Source organism: Cloeon dipterum, chromosome X (genome assembly GCF_949628265.1).
Source record: "Cloeon dipterum chromosome X, ieCloDipt1.1, whole genome shotgun sequence".
Taxonomy (NCBI): Eukaryota; Metazoa; Arthropoda; class Insecta; order Ephemeroptera; family Baetidae; genus Cloeon; species Cloeon dipterum.
Window position 1 is genome coordinate 22,768,692 of NC_088790.1, and position 15,213 is coordinate 22,783,904.

Here is a 15,213-nt window from a genome sequence, read left to right on the forward strand (position 1 = left end):
GTGACGTGAGAGCCACCAGCCGCCGCCGCCGCCGCCGCTGCGCCAGTCCATACGCTAAACGCAAACGCAGCGAGGGAAGGAGAGAGAAAATAAGACGAGAGAGAGAGGTTGGGACGGGAGGAGGCGGAGGAGTGGTTGCTCTCGACTCGACTGCTCATTCTGCACGGACGAGTCGTGGTCGGTTGTCGGTTGGCGGGTCGGCACAAATTAGCTCTGGTCGGACGCAGCGCAGAAAAACGAGCAAACCGGTCGGTCCACCGGCTGGCCTGGCTGACGTACGCAACAGACAATCGCGGGCTGATTGTGCTGGCAGCTTCGGCATCGTCGACCCTTTTCTTCTTCCCCCCTGAGAGTGCCATGTGCGGAGAAGCCGAGCCGACGACTCGTCAGGACTGAACATGGGTTTCTCGACGGAACTGCAGGGCCAGGGCGCGCACGAGGTGCTGCTGCAGCGGCAGGACGCAGAGCTGCGCCTGCTGGACACGATGCGCCGGTGCCTCGCCTCCAAGCTCAAGTGCGACCGCGAGTTCGCCCAGGGGATGGCCGGGGTCGCCGCGCAGGCCACCAAACGCGACTGGAACGAAGAGTTGCCAGACAGCACGCTCGCCAAGGTGAGTGAAAAATTAAAAAAAAAAATTAAAATAAAAAAAAACTGCGGAAAATGCGAAAATCAAATATCCTTCAGAGTGTGATATTTGTTTTAATACCATACTATAATAAAAAAGGTGGGACCAGAAAATACGCGTTAAAAGATAAGCTGCTGAGTGATATAAAACTCTGTCAATGAAATGGTTTTAAAGCTGTTCATCTAGTGCGAAAAATATATATTCGCTATGCTATAATTAGAAACAGTATTGTTTTTTGGTTGGTTTAAAACTAGAATGAGAAAATGTTTGTGGCGTTTTTCTCTGACCTAACCTTTAAACAACTGATGTTCTAGTTCATTAGTTTATAAAATAATATCGTTCCACTCTTCTTAAAACCTTGTAAAAGTAGCGGTAATCCACGTTTATATTTTTTTGCCTCTGCTTTTAAATCTCATTGTTTTATTTTTTAACGTTTGCTGCTCTCAGGTCAAAGTCAAAAGCATTCCGGTCAGCGCTTCAATAATAAATAAAACAAAAATTGCGTGTGTTCTTTTGAAACCTTGCGAAACCCTCTACACGACCTAATATCCATCTTTCGATTGTTAAAAAACAATTTGTCATTTCTGAAGAGTTTTTAATGGGCAAGCCACCCGCTTTCAAGACCGCGCTCTGACAAAAAGAGTCGTGTTTCACTTTACACCCCTCACCCTCAATGGGTCAACTTCTTCCAAGAAATACATACGGTTATGTATTGTTCAGCATTGTGTTTCAAGGGATCTTTACAAAAATATGAGCCTACAACAGTTATTGTTAAAAAAGGAGCGATCCTCTTGCCTCCTCTTGCTTTGACGTGTGTTTGTTGGATTATGGTTGCATAAATATGTTACGCCATAGCATTATATTATCCGAAAGCAGCAAGCAGTTCTCGTGCAATAGGGCAGAATTGATTTGACCGATAGTATAATATATAAGAAAAAACGAGGCGCCGAGGATTTTAACAAAAAATCGTGCAATCTTTGAAATTGAATCGAGTTTCCTCAAGATACTTTAATTTGACCAAGATAAATATTCATAGATAATCTATTCTTTGAATCAAACTCGAAAGATTCATACTTACGAAAGTTCAAGTCTTGAAAGGGTACAATTATAATCAAATCGTTAATTAATCTAAGTCTTTTCAATTAAACTTATAATAATTTTTTGCTGTGGACAATTATCACTCTTTTATATTTGACGTGCAATTAGCTGATAAAATACATATTTATTGATGCTCACATGCGAGCCTTTAATCTCTGACAAGAGAACGTCTCAGACTTCTGAATTTTCAAGCCTATTAACAAGAACATTATTCATCGCCTTCTCTTTTTTAACAATCTCAAAAAGCACGAGACGGTTTTTTTAATTTTCAAGAGATTCTTAGGAAGTTTAAATAGAAACGATCAAATCTTACAGGGGGCTCCCACAGGTTCTTGATAAAAACTGGTTGTTGTTTCTTTGCCCCGCTACTTCTTTTCATCGCCCTCAATCTGTCATCCTGCTTTGATATTTTTTCACGAATACTTTTTTAAAAATTGTGACTTTTATAAAAATCTTGTAGTAGTTTAGTTGAATCTGCCTCATGATTATAGCATTTATTGAATTAAAGTTTTATCAGAGCAGTTTCGTGATAGTCGTATACTTCAAATCAATCACTAATCCTAAACAAACATGTTAAATCCAACATAAAAAGCGTACGTATCGCAAGTCAAATATATTGCAAACCGACTAACGCTTGGACAAAGACGAGTAACTGTAATAAATTTTTAAAACATTGCTCCAAAAATTGAGTGAAGTATGCTGCAGATACTTTACAAAGATTAACACGTGATTCTATTAGATAATCTATTCTTTGAATCAAACTCGAACGATCCATACTGACGTGCTACATTCTTCAATGGGTATGTAATCTAATTAATCTAAGATATTTTAACAATACTTTGAATGATTTTTTTGCCTTCAATACGGTCAGCCGATATCATTCGATATTGCTGCCTCGCCTGATGCGGAATTAACTGATAAAATATTCATTGATTCTTTATCATCGCACTTCTGAAAGGAAAATATCGCTAGGATGAAAGAGAAAATTCTCCGTTTGTTGAGGAATCTTCTCTTTTGAAATAACAAACACTTTCAGAATCGTTTGTGCCTGCTGAGCACACGACCATAAATAAGTAATCGCGTGGCATCCGTTTAATTGAATACATTAATTACTCGCGCGCAACCGAAGAGAAAATTAAAAAAAAGAGACGTTGCATTTACAACATTAAATATTTTCCTCGGCTCACAGAAGCAGAAACAAGCGACGTCACTACTCTCGCGAGAGATGCCGTGGTTTCTTCTGCGCGGCGGCCTCTTACCTCTGCTCAGCCTTTTTTTCGCCTACTTGTACTTTTATACACCATAGTAACCGCTGCTTTTGTATATCGGTCTGCGATTGAGCATTGTCGGATATCTGCTGGGCAAAGTGAAATGACCTTGATCCTTTCGGATTCGCCAAACTGGTTTTCGCAAACGCGCACCGCGCTGCTGCCGTGGGTAATATGCAAATAATAGAACATTCGCGCTTTCTAACGCAAGTTGACCGGAAAATTGCCAGCGAATCTCTGATGTTTTGAAAAGTTATTTCAGTCGAGGTTTTTTTTAGCCAAATGCATAATATGCGAGTTAATCTTATCACTGCTGAGATTGAAGTGCAGGATATTAGCAATTTTTAAATTGAAAATTGACATATCCTGCTCTTATAGAGTCACACCTATTTTTATTGATTGGATTGTAGACGTTGCAGTGCACCTTTTTGTTTTTTTAGACGAACCAGTGCGTTAAAACGCTTTGAGGATTTTTAAATCACAGATCTAAGTTTTTCCTGTTAACCGGTTGCGTGCTGTCGTCTTCGCCTTGTTAACATTTTATGGAACCTATTTATGCTTTGATGAGTGTGTTTCGCTTTTGTTTTGACCCAAAAATTCATCCGGCACTAAAAGCTGATATTTACATTAACTATTTTTCGTCACGATATAAGATTAACATTTTTTTAATATCACTTTTTCCTGATAAAGAATTCAATTATGATTGCAATAAAAAAGGGACGTTAACGGGCATTGAACCTTTTCTGATATTTTTCCTGATTAAAAAGAAACAAAGTTAGCTGTTTTCGTTGTTCTTTTCAAATTGTAAATGGTTGGTAAATAGTGAAAATTAGGCAAGAAAATTTATTTCGTAATACATCACGACAGGGCAGTGCTATTTCAGCTTCTTAAGCAGGGTACTTATAACTTGAGAAATAAAATAGACGAGGATTCCGAATTTCAAGCTGTTGAACATGAGCACAATGTAAAAGATAATAATCACATGATAAAATCGTGAGAAACCCTTCCCTGGGATATTAGGACACAACACTCCTTTTTGGAAAAATATTTAGCCAGAAAAAGAAATTGCTGCTTCCCACATCAGGAAAAATTAAGGGGCAATTTATTTATTCCGTACCTCCTCTGAAGGTCAACAGCTGTGCTCAATTAAATCTTACTTTGGTGGCAAGTGGCACGTTACTTTGATGTTTATTAAGTTTTCTAAAGAGAGATTCGTGGTCGTATACAAATGGTTCCTCCAGGGAATTTCAATAGTTTTTGACAAAAATAGGTCCCAATTGAGGAGTTTTCTTGGGGCGCAACTTTTTCCTAGCTGTTTAGAAGTTGGCAGCTGAATTCATTGCTTAAGGATAAAAAATCTGCCAAAGAAATTTCCCTTTTCCCTTATAAAATAAATTGGTCAAATATTACATCATCTCTTCCCGATTACGAAACCAACGAAATTGAAAAAAGATCAGCCAACGAGAAAATTGTGATTAATTAAATCTCAAAATTCCTATTGCTAGAACATACACAACGAAAATTTGTGTAGAAAAATCTGAAATGCACCGAAAATGTAGACCAGTTACGCGTTATTTGAATGAAGTTCTTCTCGTCAGGCTTGAAAAGCGATTTGAAAGTTTTTCGATATCGCTGAATACAAATTTGGACTACCAAGTTGAATTCTAGATTTGTATCCTGAAACTGCGTAATTCGTGCTAATTTGGTTTAAAAGAAATGAAACAAAAAGTTGACTGTCTTAAATTTCCAACCAGAGTTAGAAACAATTTTAAAATTTAAGAGCAACGTGTTTATTAAATAATATTTATTATAAAATTTTGCCTTTCTGCAGATAATAATATCTGGTTATCTGTCTTCTTTTTGCAGGCGTGGTGCAGTTTTGCGACGGGGCTGTCAGACCTGTCGCGTGAGGTGCGCGAGGGTGCAGAAAATCTTGAGAACAAGGCCCTGCAAGCGCTGAAGCAGCTGCACGAGTCGCGCAGGGATGCGCGCAAAACCTACCACGACGAGCACCTGAAAATCATCCAGCGACTCTCCAGCGTGAGTGTGTCATCGACAAATTAAATTTCCTGCTTGCTTGAGTCATCCAATTACGAGCAGGAATCCGGCGTCGCCGACAGCGCGGCCGGCCGGTGGATAGGAAATTATTCAAATCACGGCCTCGGGGTGCAGCCTGCGCGCTGCTATTAGACTTTTTGTTGGTTTTGCCGCTTGCGGATGCAGTCTTCTCCGAAGGTCGGCGCACGCAACTCGCGGGAAGAATGAAACCCGAGCGTTTACACACAAATCGTATTATTTGTTATTGTCAGCCGCGTGTCGCAAGTCTGCGTTCACATGAAACCCCGCGTCAGTTCCTTTTGTCTGGCGCGAATTTGAACACAGACAAGAGTATAAAATGCACTTGACGCAATTTGCATGTGTACAGGAAGTTGCCGCTCGGGTAGACAATGAGACGGGTTTTTACACATAACTAGCTGTAAAATCCTTTGCGAAACAATTATTTTGCCCTGGTAATTAGTAAACGATGCGAGTTTTTTTCTTCGTTCGCGGCTGGTGTGGCGGATATACTGATGTTACCTAACGAGAAATCGGTTTGGATAATTTGTCTTCTCTAATCGACAGGAATTTCTATATCGGTAGTTAATCGTAACGCCTGCCAGATGAAAGTTTTATAAATTTATTAATTACTGTCCGCTGCCTCCTCTTCTGAAGTGAAAAGAAAAGTGTACACAGAACCTGAGATAAGGAGAAAGCTTTCGCTTTTGGCTCGCAGCGACTATCTGGGTGTTTTTGAAAGGTCACATTTGTATTTTCAGCTTCTCCCAATAGGTTGAATTAAATCATCGTTTTGAATAATAGCAAAAGGGAAAGCAAGAGCGTGCGTGCCACACAATGATGACTGTTGCTAAAGAAAATCATGTAATTTAAATATGTTATTTAGTCAGATGAAAGTGGCGGTCAGCCTTTAACAGTTTTTGCGGTTGTTTCTGATATTATTCTGTAGGAATTTTTCCATTAACATCATCTGAAGCGCATCAATCACCATCTGTCAAATAACAAAATTCCGGCAGCAATAATCAAACGTTTAAAAAATTCCGGTTCTAGCTGTCAACCCAGCTGTCCGTGAGACAGTTATTGCAGGATTATTTGTCTAGCGTGAGTTTTCGGCGTTTGAAATGCGGTAATTGGCTCTGCCGTGCGATTTGCTGAGTCAACCACGCGCGCACCGCGGACTCTCTCGCGCGTCAGCAGGAATGAACATGCAAATCGCGCATGCTGCCACCGGATCTAAAAGAATCGGCTCTAGCAGGTGTGCGTGAATTTGAAAATGGAACATTGCGTCGGATGCTGGCAAGGCGAAGGCGGCGGCAAACGCGTAAACATAGCGGTCCAGCAGCTCTCTCGTCGAATCCGAAAAGCTTTCTTCCTTAATTCGCGCGCCCTGTGTGATTTTCTGGCTGCACTACTGCTTCTCGGAACGGTTCTCTCCGTCTGTCGAGCTTTTGTTTCGCAAGCCAGCTTCTGAGAATCATTTAAATCGTTTGTTTGTCAAAGACTGATTGAAAATGTCAAGCGATTCAAAGAGAGGCCAATTAACTTCTTCAGGTCGCCGCAATTATTATTCAGCCGGGGCTGCCAGGCCAAGCGTGACAATTTCAAAACGTCTGATATGCATAGAATACCTCGCCTCGGTCCGAAGGTGCATGCTTGGCCGCAGTTACATCAGGTAACATACACACATTCGCTGGACCCTGGCCAAATGCATCGCGCGCACACGTGCTTCTTACGCGGTGACAAAATAAATAGGTTTTTCGGCCAACTCAAACAATGAATGCGAATTTTCGCTTGCGTGCGATTCCCAGCCATTTGAACTTGTTGACAATTAGGCCTAGATTAATTGTCCCATAAATTAAATATACACTGACAATTAGGGGAATTCAAGTCAATCGTAAGCAGGATATATAAATTAACTGGTGAAACTATTTAAAGAAAGTTTTGGGGTAAGCGCAGTTGCGATATTCATTTTAATGCAATCTTAAAATTTGAAGTAACATTGGAACAAGTAACACTCGAAAATTTTTTAATGCTTGACCATGTTTTTGTGTTTGATTCCGTCGAGAAATAAATAAAAATTCGTATTTTCAGAAATTTACACAGCAACCAATGAATTATTTTTTTAGATAATTATTTGAAGGTTGTAGTTAAGGTTAGATTGTTCTAAAATAATCGATATGGATTTTTAAATATCACGATGTCTCTTCAATGCAGAATAAGCTTATCAAAGCTCCACAGGCAAAGATTAAATTAAACTCGGACTTTCTAAAAACACATCATTTCATGAATTCCTTTTCAAACAGAGCCGCTACTGACGTCTGTACCGAAAAGAGTCGATTTGCTCTCGATCAAGTCAATAAAAAACTCGTTGTTCCCCTGGGTCAGTCGGCGGGAAGAGAAAGAGAGCGATCGCCTAGCTGCACGAGTCTTGAGTTTTGGTGACCGCGAAAGAGATTCCTCGGCGCGCCCCAATTAAAATGCTACTCAAGCGTGAAATTGGCTATTTGAATTGTGCGTTTTGAGATGCCGACATTTTCAGTGCGCAGCAGGTTCGACGAACGACCCTGGCTGGAGAAGCCAAACTTTGCACCGGTCGTGCCGCCGTTTTCTCCTTAAATAGCATGTAGTCAGCGCGAATTTGCGCCATGTAGCAAGCAAAGCAACCAACAATAGTAATAATAACAGCAGCAACAGCGGGGCCGGCGAATAAATGCGGGACGTGCTGATCGAGCAGCAGCGCCTGTCGGTTCGCGAAAAATCGTCTCGTGCCGACGCACACATGGACTCTTTCCGAGTCGGCAGCTGTTTTGGCTGGTGCGGTTATTTTGGGAATGGCGAAAATTAGACCCCAAACCAGTGCTGAATGAGTTCGCGGCTCTAAATCGATCGGTTTTCTATACTGATGAGACTTTTTTTATTTTAAAATGTCATTTTTGACCGTTACAATGAAAGTCATATAACTATACTTATTCCTTGATAAGACGCATGTTGATTGATAAAGTTATCTAACGAGATAAATACAAATATAAATGCTGAGCTATAATTGTTTTTAAATGCGTTTTTGTTTAGCGGATCTCACACGGAGAAATAGATAGCTGTTCTGTGGAAATTACTCCTGAATAAATCAATCAAGCGCCAAATTTTATTGACAAATCAAGTCCGCTTGCGGTTTGTGTTTTGGTCATGAATAAAAGATGCACGCGCCCATCAGCCTGGCAAATCCAATATCACGAAAACGAAGGTAGTTATTTTCTTTCAACAGGCAACGCATGAGTAGTAAAGGCTCGAAAAAAAAATCTGAACGAACCTTAAGGAGGAAAATCGAGCGATAAAAATAGTTCGAGTTGTGCGCGAGGTGGCCTATTATTATTTTTACCATCCTCAAAAGCATCTTTTTCGCCGCTCTCGGCAGCTGCACGCGTGTAGAGCCCCCCTCAGTGTGAATAAAAACCCTACATAGCGCCAACTCTCGAGATGATGGCTATCTCACATCCAAAGACCCTTGCCAAGTAATTTTAGACGCACAAACGCGAATCACGCTCCACTTTGACGAAAAATTAAGCGACTCTCGAGTTTCCAGCAGAGACAAGAGCTCGTTCAAGGCTCAGATAATTTTCAGCAAATAGCTTTGTTTTCTTTATTGCCGCACCAGTTAATAGAAATAGCCCTCGGCGGATCCTTATTGCAAATTTTCTCGAGAGAAATCGCAATTACGAGTCGATGATATATTTGATTTATTTAAACCACTAATTCCAGCTGAATGCGTGTTTTAATTCATTGATTTAGACCAGGGACTTTCTAAAATCACGGCACTAATCGAAATATTTCGCCTCTCTATCAAACTCGTCGGCTATGGAGCTCAACAATCTCTGATTACGACGCCGAACGCTAGCTTTTTGCAAAAACCGCACACTTGACTGACGTGAATTGGTATTGAATTTTATCTCGGGGCTGTTGCGGCTGGGATATTCCAGAGTTTTTCCAACTGGCACCGTGAGAAAAGCGACCGGCTGCGTCCCACGTAACAAAAAGGAGGCGCCATGTAGTCGAAATAATAAAAAAACGTCCCTGAGCATGAATGAAAGTGCAAATTTGGTGTTCACAGCTCTCCGAGGCGGTGCAGAGGAAGAGGAACGAATATCAAAAACAGTTAGAGGTGTACAAAACAACGCGGTCCCGTTTCGAGGAGCAATATGTCAATTGTGAGTATATAAACGGCTCCCTTTTCTTCTTTGAGATTTCTTTTACTGCGCTAATGAAGTCGCCGCCGTCGCCGCTGCAACAGCCGCCGCGGACAATGAGAGAAAGAATTACCGCTGCTTTCTTTACACTGCTGAGCAGTGGCCAATAAAACAGCATTTTCCTCATTTGATGCGACGTGAGAACCTGATTTTTATCTGGAATGGCATTTCCGAGCTTGGCACATTAGTCATCAAGGGTTTTAACCTAATCATTGCTGTTTTAACCTTTGAGTAGGACGGGAAACACCTCCTCTCATTTATAAAATTAATTTAGATTCGAATAATTGTCGGTTTGGCAACTTTCCAGCCCAGCATAATTTTCATTCAACCCTGTGTCAATGGTTCCAATAATTTAGGTTGGAATTTTTTATTAAATCCTATTGTACGTTTAAATTTTAAACTGCCAATCCATTTAAAAACAGAAACTTAAATCAGATGGACAAATGTTCTGAAAATCATCAAATGGTTAAAGCTTAACACTCAGCATTAAATATTTTTATAATTATCAGTGCTGCTCCACTTTCCGAAAAGATTAAAAATTAGCAGTACTATTAGTACGCATTTTTCCGCTAGCTGGGCGCACGGGGCCGAAACTGGCCGAGGTGATGGACAAGTACCAGCGGGCCTGCCGCCGCTTGCACCTGATTCACAACGAGTACGTCCTGCTGCTCAATGAAGCTAGTAATTACGAGAAGGACTTCCGCACGAGTCTGCTGCCTGGCCTACTTGAGCTGCAGCAAGACCAGCAAGAGACGACGCTGACGACTCTGTGAGTTTTATTCCCATTTTCTCTCTCTAGTAGCGCACTGATCAAATTAGCACTTTGTCATAAAATAAAAACGAAAGCATCCTCGCATATACATATGTATGCTATTGTGTGTTAGCATTCTCACGCAAAATTTTTCACACACCGAGAGAAATAAACAAAATGCTAATTTGGCTGCTCTCTTGGATGTGGTTTCTTCCGACCCGTTTGTTGTCATTTAGAACAACCATTTACATATGCTAACTTTGCTAATTATGCCAACAGAAAGAAGATTATGAGCGAAGTCGTAAGGTTCACAAACCTGTCGACAGAAAAATTCTCGGAAATCTACACCCGTATGAACATCGGTGTCAGAGAGATAAAGCCCAAGGAGGAGTACCAAAAGTTTGCGGAGAATCACAAGTGAGAAATGGCGAAAGAAGGTTAAAAATAGTTATGATGCGACGCGGCTGAATTGCAGGACGATCCCGAAAGCGCAGCAAAAGTTCTTGTTTGACGAGTCGCTGACGGAGGATTCGTCGGGAAAGCTGCAGCCGAACGTGATAGCCGTCGACAACCTGACGCTGGACTGGCTCAAAACGAAGATTTCAGAGCTGGAAAATGATCAGAAGGAGGTGCAGGGAAAACTGAGGGAAAAGGAGGAAGTGCTGGCAAAGAGCAAACTGCAAAACGGCCTGCTTGACCCACTTAGGATAGAAATAAGGTGAGTCAAAGTGCGCGCATTGTCGAAATAATTCGTTGTTTGCTTACTGTATCGCACGCTTTATGTTTATGACTGCCTTTTACAGCGCTGCAGAAACGCAGGCGAAGCAGGAGATAGAGCTGCTAAAGTGTGATGATAGGCAGAAAGGGAACCAGTTATCACTTATAAAAAACCCTCTCAACGAAATAGGTTGTGAAGAAATTCCCCCTGGTTGTGATCTGAGCTTAGTGCAAACCGAATCCCGATCGACGGTAATTAAATTTAAATTCCATAAATTTTGTAAGACATCCTTGTTACTCCGTCTATTTTCTTTGAAAATTTGTTAATTTTTTCATTAAAAGTTATTTTAAATATGTTTTCAGATTACGATGACGGACACTTTATCCGCGGTGCAGACCCGCCACGGCAGATTCCAAAAGCTGTTCAAGAAACCGTTCTCAGGCGGCAAAAAGTCGCACTCAGTGTCCCAGACGACGCTGACCAATATTTCGGTGCCAGGCTCGCCAAGGGACTCATCCCGGAACAGCACCTTCCTCGAAATGACAGACCCACTGCAAGTACGGGCCCAGCTTGAGCATGAATTGAGTGAAGAGTACCTGAGTGACGCTCAAGCTTCGAGTGACGATGACTCGTCAGAGGCTAGCTTGCCTAGTAACCCCGAACCCGTTGTCTTCCGTAACAACATGACCATCAGCAACCCCGTTCTGTTTGCGTCTACCAATAAACTGCATGAGCACATTGTAGAGTTGAATAACAAGCTTGCAGTTAAGGCAGAAGTACGATTTTGTTTTTACGTTGCACTTTTGATTAACCCTGGTTACAATTATGCGAGCGGTGTACTTATTATTCCATTTTCAGGGCGTTCCTGGCGCTAGAGGCTTAGGAGAACAGGATTGGTTCCACGGAGTACTGCCTAGGGAAGAGGTCGTGCGACTCCTAAAAAAGGAAGGCGACTTTTTAGTCAGGGAGACAATGAGAAACGAGGAGAGGCAAATCGTGCTCAGCGTCTCCTGGGGCAACTCGCACAAACACTTTATAGTCCAGAACTCACCAGACGTAAGTAACTTGACAGACGGCAACACTATTTTCAATATTGTTCAGTAGCTGGTAAATGCTAGCAGCTTGAAAAGACGAAGCAAAATTTTTACTCTTGAATTTTCAGGGCATGGTGAGATTTGAGGGACCAGCCTTCAGTTCTGTTCCTGAACTGGTCGTGTACCAGCTAAAGTCCGGTCTGCCCGTGACGGCGAGGTCGCAAGTCATTTTAAGAAACCCCGTGGCCAAAGAGACGTGGGAGCTCAACAACGACGACGTCATGCTAAACGAGAAAATTGGCAGGGTGAGTGAATAAGACTCTTTCTCCTGGACGATTTTGACCCGTGGACGCGTTCAGGGCAACTTTGGCGACGTCTACAAGGCCAAGTTGCGGACGTCCGGCCAGGACGTGGCAGTGAAGACCTGCAGGATGACTTTGCCCGACGAGCACAGGAAAAAGTTCCTGCAGGAGGGCCGAATACTGAAGCAGTACGACCACCCAAACATTGTCAAACTGGTCGGAATTTGCGTGCAAAAGCAGCCAATAATGATTGTGATGGAACTAGTGCCTGGTAAAAATAAGCCCTATCTCATAAGTTATTCGGAAATTAACAAATCTCATTTCTAGGTGGCTCATTATTAGTGTATCTTAGAAATAATGCCAATAAGTTAAGCTGTAGACAATTAATGGCCATGTGTAAAGACGCATCTTCAGGAATGAAGTATCTAGAGTCAAAGAACTGCATCCATAGAGATTTGGCAGCCAGGAATTGCTTGATAGGTATGGATGAAATATCAAGAAATTTCTTCCAATCGATTTGTTTCAAACAGGATTAGAAAACATTGTGAAGATCTCTGATTTTGGAATGTCAAGAGAGGAGGAAGAGTACATAGTCAGCGACGGTATGAAACAGATTCCTATCAAGTGGACAGCACCCGAGGCGCTCAACTACGGTAAATAAACACACACAAATTTGAACGGAATGAATAAATTTCGTTTACAGGAAAATACACCACTCTGTGTGACGTGTGGAGCTACGGTGTTCTGGCCTGGGAGATTTTCGCCAAAGGAGGAGTTCCCTACAACGGCATGAGCAACAGCCAGGCCAGAGAGAAAATCGATGGAGGTAAACAAGTAAAAAGCGAGTAAAAAATAACGCTAACCGATTTGACGTCAGGCTACCGAATGCCCGCCCCTGAAGGCACGCCGCCTGAGATGTACCAACTGATGGTGCGGTGCTGGGCGGAAAAGCCAGAGAACAGGCCTAAGTTTGATGAAATCTTCAGGATCGTGAACCAATTGTTCGAAAACCACAGGCAAACGGCCATTATGTAGACTTAAATCACTATTATATTATGCGTTGTTTTACTAACATCTTTTGTATGGAAAGCAACCGTGAACAAAAAGAGCGATAAATAAATATAACAACTTTATCATAAGCGTATTATGACAAACATATGCGGACTGTTATTAAAAAAACCAATGTAACCTTTTAAATGTATAGCTCAAGCAGTCGTTCGCTAACGGCGGCAGTCGTGAAGGCACCGGCGTCTGTGTAGATCATTGAAATGTACTCTGGAGGGGTATAGTCCAAGGTGTAAGGTTCAACTCGGATTTCAGTTCCAGTTCGGTTGGAAATATAACGCTGCAAATGGAAACAAACGATTTAAATTAATTTATAATTTTAGTTAAATAATTGTTTGTCAAACGCAAAATAATTATATTTCAAAATCGGTTTGATGGCATAGAAAAATAGAGCATCAATCAAAAAACACCCAAATTACAATTTTTAAAATTATTGTTGCCTTTTCTTACAACTAGAAAATTAAATTAAATTTAAATTTACAAATTCATTTTCTGTTTTAAAGCTGATTTTTCAAATAATAAGATATTTCAAGCATTTCGCCTAAATCCTTAATGAATTGGGCGACAGTTACATCCGTCAGAAGGGTGCAAGGGAATTTTTTCCTTGTTAATTTCTCGTTTTAGAAGAAACAAAAATTAGCTTTTCATTTCAAATCATTTTATCAGAAAATTTGAATTATTGCAGCAACGCGCTAACAAGGAAATAAAAATGCAAAAAAGCGAAACTCACCTCCAATTCTCCTGGGACATCCGATTGGTCTATGGGGTACATTTGCATGAACTTGTAGCTCTCTGCCAGCACAAAGACTGGCTTCTTGAAATGGGCTGCTGCGAGGCCGAGGTTGAAGGTGCCTGCGTGGTTGAGGATGCCTCCGTTCGAAGTCACACTCTCGGCGCCTACAATCACTCCATCCACCTTCTCCATTTCAATAGGGACCGCTTTGTCCGGGATCACGTGCACAGTGATGAAGTTCCGATGCTTTGCAGAAAGTTGTCGTAACTGTTTCGCCATCAGCTCCCTGATATTTCAGTTCAGATATGGAGGGCCATTTAGAGAAAAATTAGTACCCTTTGTTGTGCGGTGCACCAGCAGCAACGTAAATCGTAATGAATAAGTCTTTTTCTGCTGCCTGGCTCAGGGTCCTGATCACCGTACTTGATAGCGAGTATGTCATATAGGTCTGAAAGCCAGAACCTTTAGATTTTATTTTTAAATTATGTCAGTTTTTGCTACCCCTCCGTTCCGCAATGTTGGAAGGAAGAACTGCGGAAGTCTGTCCCTGCCGTCTTTCAAAGATTTGAGGAAGTGTCGGGCTCGTTCTCTGATGATTTCCAAACACTTGTCCATGTCCTGAACAAAACGTCTGATATCATGAGCTTCAGGGTTTCATCATACACTTACGGGATTTTCCAAGGCACCCTTTGATAGGGTGATAAAGAGGCCAAACAACTCACAAGCCGAAATTACAGAGAGTGGACTCAGACTTGCAGGACCATATTTCTTCTCTGGGGAATTTTTCTTCGCGTAGCAACTGTCAGCAAAGAAAATTTCTGTTGCTGATCGACGCAACAGCTCCAGGACTTCCCTAAGAGTTGTTACACCTATAGAATTTGCGTTAAATTTTTTTAATACATATTGAGAGGGCAATCAATTCATTACGGCTCTTTTCGATGACTTCAACTAGTGCTTCGATTGCAGCAGTCGCGTAGACAGTATCATCTTCAGAGTTGTCAGTGGTTTTCTTTTCTGCTCTTTGTTCGTCAATGATCCTTGCAAAAATTTCTGCAATGAAGCTTATTACAATGTCTTCAGAAATTTTAATATGTGCGGTAATTTACCCTGAACATTGATTCCATTTTCAGCACTCATTTCCCTCGAAATTAAAATCTTTTTACTGGCAGCGAAACCAAATCAAGTCCAGGCCAGGTCCAGGCGGTCGCAGGGATTGTTGTGTTTTGATTTCGCCGATTGCGGGCGGTGACGTACTTGCATACTGTTTATTGATCTGACCGCTAGGTGGCTGTTCCATGCATGGCATGCATAGAAACAAACAT

General features: G+C 41.6%; 2 protein-coding genes across 4 annotated transcripts; one reads left to right on the plus strand and one right to left on the minus strand.

The window, feature by feature from the left end:
- Positions 1–15: 15 nt before the first annotated feature.
- On the plus strand, positions 16–13,247 carry FER (tyrosine-protein kinase Fer). Of its 3 annotated transcripts, none has more exons than XM_065493592.1 (15): positions 16–611; positions 4,859–5,032; positions 9,153–9,249; positions 9,844–10,057; positions 10,319–10,456; positions 10,515–10,757; positions 10,843–11,008; positions 11,120–11,314; positions 11,616–11,813; positions 11,920–12,096; positions 12,151–12,364; positions 12,421–12,573; positions 12,624–12,746; positions 12,797–12,919; positions 12,971–13,247. In XM_065493592.1, the coding sequence occupies exons 1-15, from the start codon at positions 399–401 to the stop codon at positions 13,126–13,128; spliced, it is 2,586 nt and encodes an 861-aa protein (XP_065349664.1). In that variant the 5' UTR covers positions 16–398; the 3' UTR covers positions 13,129–13,247. The 3 variants fall into 3 exon arrangements, with proteins under 3 accessions (XP_065349664.1, XP_065349662.1, XP_065349663.1); XM_065493590.1 differs by having other exon boundaries at positions 17–611; positions 11,120–11,533; XM_065493591.1 differs by having other exon boundaries at positions 18–611; positions 9,862–10,057; positions 11,120–11,533.
- On the minus strand, positions 11,523–15,154 carry eIF2Balpha (eukaryotic translation initiation factor 2B subunit alpha). The gene is made up of 8 exons (XM_065493603.1): positions 14,998–15,154; positions 14,819–14,941; positions 14,561–14,760; positions 14,393–14,509; positions 14,227–14,339; positions 13,889–14,177; positions 13,283–13,438; positions 11,523–11,693 (listed from the first exon to the last, which is right to left on the minus strand). The coding sequence occupies exons 1-7, from the start codon at positions 15,026–15,028 to the stop codon at positions 13,286–13,288; spliced, it is 1,026 nt and encodes a 341-aa protein (XP_065349675.1). The 5' UTR covers positions 15,029–15,154; the 3' UTR covers positions 11,523–11,693; positions 13,283–13,285.
- Between the last annotated feature and the right edge of the window lie 59 nt (positions 15,155–15,213).